Here is a 9,622-nt window from a genome sequence, read left to right on the forward strand (position 1 = left end):
TCCAAAATAAAAGATTGGTTTGACATAACATGTGTGTGTGTGTGTACTAATATATATATATAATGATTATGTAATACACAATTTTTTTTTGCATAGATATTTAAATGTATATATATTTAAATATAATATATATATATATATATATATATATATATATATATATATATATATATATATATATATATATATATATAAAATTTAATTATTTGTTACATCTAAATATACACAATCAACACATATATTATATCAAAACAAACTTTTATTTTAGATATACGATTAATTTTTCCCCAGCACTAAAAGAAATTGGTATGAACTGTACAACGAGAGAAAAAACCTCCAAAACATCATTTACAGATCTATAAAAAGTAGCGAGTGTAAATACTCTAAAACGCAGACGTGTGTGTGTGTGTGTGTGTGTGTTATGAGCAGGCGATGGACTCCAGCTGTTGTTCTGCCTCTGCAGCCATGGCTGCGGCCTGGAGCTGCTCGGTCTCGCTCTGCAGGCCGCTGCCACTGCCGCTCAGCTTGCGCTCGCTGTGCATGTTGTTCTCGTGTCTCTTCAGGTCGGACGCTTTGGCGAAGGCTTTGGTGCAGGAGTTGCAGACGAAGGGCTTCTCCCCGCGGTGCCGGCGCTCGTGGTCCTTCAGGTGAGATTTGTGTTTGAAGGCCTTCTCGCACATCTGGCAGGCGAAGGGCCGCTCGTTGCTGTGCACGCGCTCGTGTTTCTTCAGGTCGGGCGCACGGATGAAGGATTTCCCGCAGGCCTCGCAGCGGTACGGCTTGAAGCCCGTGTGGATCTTCAGGTGCTCCTTTAGGTGGGCTTGTGTGGTGAAGGCTTTACTGCAGATCTCACAGATGAAGGGCCGGTCTGCTGAGTGCAGCTTCTCGTGTTTCCTCAGACGGTTCTCGTCGATGAAGGTTTTTCCGCACACCTGTGAACATGCACAGAGCGATTACTCGATAATTCAATATATTGTGGATTTAGAGCTGTGTATTATGATGAGATACATACATACACATATTTACACTCATACACAACAAACTATGTTTGCTATTTGCTCAAACTATTTATTCTAAATAAGCTGAACCCAAAATTGAGGAAATTTTGGGACAACTTAGTGAAGTTTTACAAACTAATTTCGAGAGGAGAATGATATGATTGATGAATGAATGATACGTGATATGACTGACCGCAGCTGGTCTCTCATTTACAATCAATAGTTAGCCAAACAGATTAATCCAAACTCACAAGTAGCCCAGCTAAAACTACTCGCTTATCTTCCTTTTCTGAAGAAACCCCCAATCCACTCCATCTCCCCCTTTCCTCCTTTACCAGGGGGAGCTCTCAAGAACTACCCTTACATGCTCATCGACCAGCGGGAGCCCTGGCCTCAATTATCACGAGCTCAGGGTTCTCTCCCGGGACGGCAAACCAAACCTGCAATTATTATGAAGCAATATACAAGTGTGACCTCTTGAAATTGTTTTATGTTCAATCCACTTATTAATTTCTTCATATTCATACAGAAATCGGTTGTGTGGAACCCAGCATTTAAAATAATAATTATTATTATAATAAATAAATATATATATATATATATATATATATATATATATATATATATATATATATATATATATATATATATATATATATATATATATATGTATATATACATATATATATGTATATATATATATATATATATATATATTATATATATATATATATATATATATATATATATATATATATATGTATATATATATATATATATATATATATATATATATATATATATATATATATATATATATATATATATATATATATATATATATATATATATATATATATATATATAAAAATTTATTTATTATTATAATAATAATAATATATATATATATATAAATTAATAATACAGCAAATCACTGAGGGCATGTCTAAGTATTGCATGATAAGTCGATTTATGGTGTCAAAATGAATCATTTCTTTGGTGCACCGCGATGCAGGCACGGACAATTCGGTATCGGTTCAATAATAATCATAACCGGTAATCATATACTGACGTCATTCATCTCATATGCACCATGTCGCCGTAGCTTACTAAGGCAAAGGAGGTGAGTGCGAGTATTTACAACGCTCCAACTACTTAAAAACGCAGAAATTGTGCAATTTCACTGTGTGTTTGCTGGACAGTCTTTCACTGACACTAACAGCAGAAGCTCCTATTCCGTTGAGATAAAGTAAACTCCATAAGTAAACCGCACAACCCAAAAGAAACGATGCTAATCAAAAGCATAAGAGTCGCTCACTATAGAACAAACATGATTGACTTTATTTGATTTGACATTTTAGTATTTATGAGGAAAAAGCTTGTTATGGATGTGACATCTCTCTGTTATGGATGTGGTAAATCACATCCATTTGGTAAATCAAATATAATTGTTTTAAAACATTGACAGAGACTTTTTTAGTATTTTTAAAGCACTGTGAAATACCAGCCTACACAAAAAATGCAGAAACAGATTTGCTATTTTAATAAGGCAATAGTTTAATTTAGCTTAAAGAGCCCATATTTTGGGTTTTTGAAAATGCCCTTCCATGTAGTGTGTAACACAGCTCTAAGTGAAGTGAAATATCCAGCTAAGGCTTAAATCTGTAAGTGTACAGTGTTTAAAACTATTGATTCATCTATAAAAGAGTCGACTCATAGTGCTTCAAACGAGTCGTCTTGATAACGAGTCATTAGGTGTTTCGCGATGACGCAGCTACGAAACACAAGTAGTTGGGCGCGCAAACCCGGGAGATTTGAAACCTGCGGCCCCGCCCACTAACAGAAAAAAAAAGTCTCACACACACACACACACAGACAGACACCGGTCGAATGAAGTCACGCTGTGCAGATGGATATTATGGACAGTCTAATCAAAGATGAAACATCAGCAATATAGCCCAGCCTTGAGCAGTTCTGAGTGCTTCTGAAAACTATCTGCTTTCAAAGAAGACTTCATCAGTTTGTTAAAGGAAGGATCAGTATAGACTGTCAGAACATGGATCAGTGCATCATGGATCAGTTTCTACCCCCATTTCACAAGTGTAAGTGCGATTAAAATTATTGCCTCGTTTACTCTAGCTTGCAAATTCTGTCTTTAGTTGTGTTTTGTTACTTGTAACCGTGTGTACTGTATCAGGTTAACTCTTTATATTCTCATATCGCGTGTAAAGCCACGTTGAAAACGCGACACGTGCCGCTTTGATTACGGATCGTCAGCTGTTTACACACATGCAACGGACAAGTTTCAAAATATTTCAGCTCAATATTATTGTCTCCTTGTGTGTGTAACGCACGGGTATTCGCGGATATAACTGAGCGCCGCTCCTCTATGGACGCGCCGGCCCTGTGTGTGTGTGTGTCTGTGTCTCCTCGTGTGTGTAACGCACGGGTATTCGCGGATATAACTGAGCGCCGCTCCTCTATGGACGCGCCGGCCCTGTGTGTGTGTGTCTGTGTCTCCTCGTGTGTGTAACGCACGGGTATTCGCGTATATAACTGAGCGCCGCGCCACGCCCTCTCTATTCAGCCGCTCCTCTATGGACGCGCCGGCCCTCTGTGTGTGTGTGTGTGTGTGTGTCTCCTCGTGTGTGTAACGCACGGGTATTCGTGGATATAACTGAGCGCCGCGCCCTCTCTATTCAGCCGGTCCTCTATGGACGCGCAGGCCCTGTGTGTGTGTGTGTGTGTGTGTGTGTGTGTGTGTGTGTGAAAAGAGCAAGAAGACTGTGACCTCCTCGCCAGTTCTTGGACTTTTTGCTCAATAAAATAGTTAGTCGTCAGTATTTTCTAGTCCATCGTCTGTGTTTACATTCACCCACTGGCAGCCAAAATCCACTATGAAGCGTGTATGCACTGTGACTACTTTTATATAGTTGATTAGCAGCTGGGCATTTCACTCTGTCTCACGCTGAAGCCTGTCACTGTCGACCAATCGCAGCAGGCTGTCATCGGTCCAATCAGCGCAGATTAGCTTCGCGCTGAGGAGGGGTTTGGGAACAAATGAAACGCTGGACGATTCATATGGGAGTCGTTGGGATAATTAGGTAAAAATAAATGCAGATTATAAGACCATCAAAGTGTTTTTTGACCTTGCATGCATATTAGACTGTTGTTGGAGACCCTTACAACCTAAATATGACCCTATTTCATCTATAATATGGGCTCTTTAATTTTATTCATGGCAAGGTTGACATTTGCATGGAATTGCTCATATATATATATATATATATATATATATATATATATATATATATATATATATATATATATATATATATATATTTGCGCCTGGCCTGAGACCCACTTTATATCAAAGATGTCAATCATGCAGTAAAAAGCATGGACAAATTCAATGAGGAACACAAAAGGAGGCCTGCTGCAATTTCACTACATTTCTCGAGCATTTGCAAACGATATGATGATTTGATTATCAGAAATATTTGCAGGGGTGAGTGAAGATTACAGTGATAATGGAACTGTACACTGCTTTATTTACTCTTTGAAAGTAAGCATTGGAAAATAACCGGTTTCAAGGTTTACTGCGGTTTGGAAAAAGTCAAGTTTTTTTAAAATCTCTAAAACTTAGTTTTATCATTCCTATGGTATATGTGCATTTCTTTATTTTTACAGGTTTTTTATGAATATTTTATTAAGATTACAGGAAAACAGTATCTCCAGCAAAATAAAAGACCCTCAACACCAAAAGCTAGTGGTCAGGCCACGATTTAGCAAACATCTGAAAAACAAATCGCTTCTAGACCAACATCCAGCCGGCTGTAGAGCTGAGCAGTGCGGTGGCTTTATATGCACAGAAATGGAAACACAGTTAGGTTACATCAGTGCTAGTAGTTTAGTGTCAGCTTGGTGTGTACCAGCCCTTAAACGCTGAGATCTTATAATGGCATGACAGTTCACCAAAAGCCTTTAAGCGAGCTTACTGAGAACACAAGTCCTCATACATATACTCCATTAATAATGACACTGTGATGAAGACTACTGACCTGGCAGGCCAGCTGATCGCGGTGGCCGTACAGCAGATACTCAAACTTCATGTCAGCAGTGGCGGTGCTCCACCCAGGCGGCTGCGTGTCCTTCACATCACCCATGCTGTCTGCGAAGGAGAGCGTCTGTGTGTGCGCTGCCAGCTCTTTGGGCTCTCCGTCCAGGGCCTCCACCTCCTGGTCATAGCAGCCCACTTTAGGCACGTCCTCCTGCGCCAGCTCCTTCAGGATGGCCTCCTGCACCTGCAGGGCGTTACTGGGCGATTTATCCAGCTCGTGATTGCCCTGTGCCTCCTCCACAATATCGTCCGACGGGGTGTCGTCTTGATCCCCGAGCACCTGCACGTCTCCGTCTTGATTCAGCGGAGGATCCTCCATGGGAAGGCCCATTTTAACCATATCATATGGGAACTTTGCGTTCCTGGGGTCGCCGTTTTTCTCGTCGGGCGACATGTCACGTTTTTGCGAGCAGAGTTTATCTAGAAAGCGAATGCCGAGTATCTGTCCTGAAGACATCATCAGGTTCACATCCTTCTTCTTGACGGAGATCTTAGCAGTGTACATGTAGTTCAGCACCTCCTCGAAGATGTCCGAGCGGATGAAGTCGATCTCGATGACCGACGAGCTGTCCACCTCGTGTTTCTTGAACAGTTTCTTGAAGTAGTTGCTGCAGGCCGCTAACACACAGCGATGCGCTCTGAACTTCACATCCTCCACCACCACAGCGATGTCGCAGTGCTCTCCCTCCAGACGCTGCTCGTTCAGTAGCTTCAGAAAGATGGTCCTGTGCTCATCGTCCACATACTTCACAGTTTCGGACATACTGGAGCGGAATCCTGCAGACAGACAAGATGTTATAAATAAACACAATTATAATATATTAGCATACAGTGACTTGCCAATTAATTTTCACTGTGGACCATCAACCACACATAGGCACATGCATGCTTTTGTAGTCACCGTAACATTACCTGTAGTTAAAATAAATGGTGTAAACAAATGGTACATATATAAAGGAACAAAAGGCCTATAGATAGTCACTGAAATCCAATCTCTTAGAACAGATTAAAGTGAAAACAATCATGTTTGAATTTAAATGGTAAATCAAGCATTTGGTGCTGCGATCAATGATGAACCACCACTGCCTATACAACAATCAGAATGTTTTTAGGGAAGTCTAAATGTTGAAAAATAATAATTATTCACTGTATAAAGAAGCACTTACGAATTTATTTTGTGCATGATCATGGTCACGATATACTGAATTTGTATACATGAAGCGAACTCGGTGCTTTGTTTACATTCATCAAGCACGAGTTCCACGTCATGAACGTTAATCCGGTCCAAAACAACCCCACTGACGCTAATAATCCATCATAAACAGCACATGTGTGGTCAATAATGGTGTTTTGTTGGCTCAGTGATGTACCTTGCTGGACTCCTCATGTTTGCTCTGAATGGACTCTCCTCACGGGCCACACACGGGAAAACCTACTTCATTCAATCACTGCCGAACACACGACCCGTGTTTTTATGTGATACAAACCGGATTTACTCTATAAACACCGTGTTCTGTGAACAAACTGAAGTTTAGAGGGGTATTTTGTCGTTTTCAGCGCGGGTCCGCTTTACCTCAGCTGAAGCTAATGTTAGCATTAGCACATAAACCGTCGAAGAATCAACAACACCCGAGGAAAAAGCGCGAATAATCCGCGGTGTTTCCCTCCAAACGAGCCCGGAGCGGCGGAGAGCACCGGTCAGCACCGGAGAGCGGCGGGATGTACTCGTTAAACGGGCACCCGGTGAGAATCGCGGCGCGCTGAGGCGGGTTTAGTGTCGCGAGCTGCGCGGGCCATGAAGAACACTCCCGCGGCGGGCGCGCGCAGCCATCCCGCGCAAAAAACATTATGCAATAATTCAGCAGCTGCCTCACTGCGCTCCTGAATTCCATTCCTTACCTTTATTGTGCTATTGTGCTCCACTGGGACAGTGTGTGTTGAATGTCACGCAAGCCAGTGTAGAATTTAATACTTTGTTGTTGTGTGAGGCCGAGGACGAGCACAGGAAGGACGCGCTGCGCCAGCACGGAACTGCGGAGAGAGTGGCCGAGGCGCGTGCGTACAGGCGGGCACAGCTACGCAAACAGCGTATGCTAACAAACTCACTGACAGGGCCAGATGCGCAGGCACGCGTACGCAAACAGCGTAGCGCTCTGGAGCGCGAACCGCACTGTGACGCGCGGGAAGAGCGTGTGCACATCCGTTCACGGTACACGTTCACAACAGAGTATAAATGAGAATAGCAGCAGACAATTAGATTACACTGTAGTAAATAAATAACAAATAAACGCAGTTTTTTAATATAAAAATATTTAAATGATTAATTAAATGTGTATTTAAAATAATAATAAATCAGTGTGTAGTGTTCAGCATAATTAACCCCTCACTGACATGATCTCTCCTTTACATCCATATTTTCCACAGGACTCTACAATAATATATGTGTGCAAATACATTAGATTATTCAGTACCAAAGACAAAACTGATGAACTAATCTAACAAAAACACTGAAGATCACGCTGCAAAAAGTGAATATGTTGGGGGAAATATTAAATACATTTTAATAAACAGGAAAAATCTAAAGAAACACTTAATTATTTGCAATAACTCGTTTGAATTTTAATGCATTATCTCTCTTTTCCTCAAACTGTTCGGTAAACAAACTCTTATTATAACAGATATATAACGGGTCTCAAGAGTTCACATTTAGAGATTGCTTGATAATAATAGCAGGTTTGGCATGCTGCAACGGGAGAGAACCCTGATTATCAGAGATAATTGAGCCCAGGGCTCCCGCCTGGTCGATGAGCATGTAAGGGGAGTACGAGATCAGGTAGTTCTCGAGACCTCCCTCTGTTAAAGGAGAGAAGGGGGAGATGGGGTGGATGGGGGGGTTTCTTCGGAAAACGAAGATAAGCGAGTAGTTTTAGCTGGGCTACTCATAGTGAGTTTGGATTAATCTGATTGGTTAACTATTGATTATAGATGAGAGACCAGCTGCGGTCAATCATATCACGTGCTCCTCTGGAAATTAGTTTGTGAAACTTCACTTAATAAAAGCCTTTAAAATTTAAAAAGTTTAAATGCACCAAAATATATTCACTGTACATAAAATATAAAATATCATATTACTCAAATGCCGTTAGATGATATATGAATTAGAGAGTGCATTATTTTGGATGACCGTTCTGTATTTTTTATAATAATTTTATAAATTTAACATTTTATAATCATTTGAATGCATTCTGTGGCAAATCTCAAACCATTTGTACTCAGAGAAACTTCAATGGTTCAGTGAAGTTTACAGTATTTGTAGAACACGAGTATTATAACATTCTTCAAAACTGCTATATGTTATAAAAATATAAAGTAACGGCATACTGAACGCACACTCACTCCAGGACAGATGAACGCAAACGGCAAAATTACCAGAAATGAAACTGAGCTTTTATTTGAGCTTGTGTGGGAAACAGTCAGCAGGGCGGCGACGCTGCACATGAGGATCAAACATGGACACAAACACACACATGTGGGTCGGTCTGGAGGGTTCTGTACAGTTTAAGGCTCAGATGTGGCTCTCTGGCCGAGGATTGATCTCTCAGGATAGCAAAACAGCTCAATTCCTCTAAAATCAACATTCACAGGTGACAAATCAAACAGACAGGTGCAGAATTCAAGTAAAAACAACAGAACACGAGTCTAAGATACATGGCGTGTGGAGAAAATGTGTGGCATATCCATATTCTCTCTTTAATATTAATCAACATGAGCAAATCAGAGGTGAGAGGATGAAGGGAGACACGTGGGGATGGCACATCTTTGCGAGGTTAAATATTGTGCAAAGTTTGTTTTTTTAAGTGAGCAGTATAATAAATAAACGGAGATATCTGTAACCGCTATATTTCACAACTCTTCAGTCCCTTTATAGTTTGACTATACACTGCGCTCATATAGGATTTCCTAAAATGTCTAAATACTTTTGTCTCCTCACAAAAAGCAGAATGGTTCCCTTGTCATGCAGTAACAGTGTTCAGTGTGGCAGAGGCGCCGGTGAGCGTGAGTGTGTGTGTGTGTGTGTTACTCCAGACGTGTTCAGATGAAGATTGCTGTGATTCAGTCATTAATGCTGATGTTCCTGTGGTTGGTTTCTCTGAAGAATCCTTCATTTTCCACAGCATGAACACATGAGAGTCCTCCAGAATGCGTGACGATAATGTTAATCCTGAAAACACACAAAACAAACAAAGCCTTCAGTCTCAGGAAATAACAGTCACACAGTGAAGGAACAGAAAGAGGAGCGAAGCATGACCGGATTAGTTAGTGGAACCGATGAATTGACATCATGCATGTTAAAATCAAAACTGAAGAGATAACACAGGCCTCAGGAACATGCCTCTATGACATTATTACTGTATATCATACAGTAAAACCAAGGGTTTACATCTTCCTCAAGAAAATGTAAGCAGCATTTCCTCACTCTGTGACTCAGAGGGACCTCAGGGCT

At 40.8% G+C, this 9,622-nt stretch overlaps 2 protein-coding genes across 7 annotated transcripts in view; both read right to left on the minus strand.

The window, feature by feature from the left end:
* Positions 1 to 211: 211 nt before the first annotated feature.
* Positions 212 to 7,162, minus strand: zbtb14 (zinc finger and BTB domain containing 14). 2 transcript variants are annotated; one of them, XM_056450912.1, is made up of 3 exons: positions 7,018 to 7,162; positions 5,060 to 5,895; positions 212 to 932 (listed from the first exon to the last, which is right to left on the minus strand). In XM_056450912.1, the coding sequence occupies exons 2-3, from the start codon at positions 5,879 to 5,881 to the stop codon at positions 420 to 422; spliced, it is 1,335 nt and encodes a 444-aa protein (XP_056306887.1). In that variant the 5' UTR covers positions 5,882 to 5,895; positions 7,018 to 7,162; the 3' UTR covers positions 212 to 419. The 2 variants fall into 2 exon arrangements, with proteins under 2 accessions (XP_056306887.1, XP_056306886.1); XM_056450911.1 differs by lacking the exon at positions 7,018 to 7,162 and adding an exon at positions 6,489 to 6,912.
* A 1,381-nt stretch (positions 7,163 to 8,543) lies between these two features.
* Positions 8,544 to 9,622, minus strand: part of epb41l3a (erythrocyte membrane protein band 4.1-like 3a) — a 49,226-nt gene continuing 48,147 nt past the window's right edge. For all 5 annotated transcript variants that reach the window (XM_056450905.1, XM_056450906.1, XM_056450907.1 and 2 more), the window contains one exon: positions 8,544 to 9,340. Coding sequence is in view for 1 of the 5 variants with exons in the window: in XM_056450906.1 (XP_056306881.1) it covers positions 9,335 to 9,340 (6 nt within the window). In the remaining 4 variants the exon portion in view is untranslated. The remainder of the gene's footprint in view (positions 9,341 to 9,622) is intronic.

This window comes from Danio aesculapii, chromosome 24 (assembly GCF_903798145.1).
Source record: "Danio aesculapii chromosome 24, fDanAes4.1, whole genome shotgun sequence".
In the NCBI taxonomy this organism is placed as follows: Eukaryota; Metazoa; Chordata; class Actinopteri; order Cypriniformes; family Danionidae; genus Danio; species Danio aesculapii.

What these genes read in the sequence shown, in the direction of transcription:
- zbtb14 (XM_056450912.1), bottom strand. Translation starts at nt 5,881, where the DNA reads ATGTCCGAAACTGTGAAGTATGTGGACGATGAGCACAGGACCATCTTT. An exon ending in GCGATCAGCTGGCCTGCCAG is followed by an intron (nt 933 to 5,059) that starts GTCAGTAGTCTT and finishes GCATGTTCACAG; the next exon opens with GTGTGCGGAAAAACCTTCAT.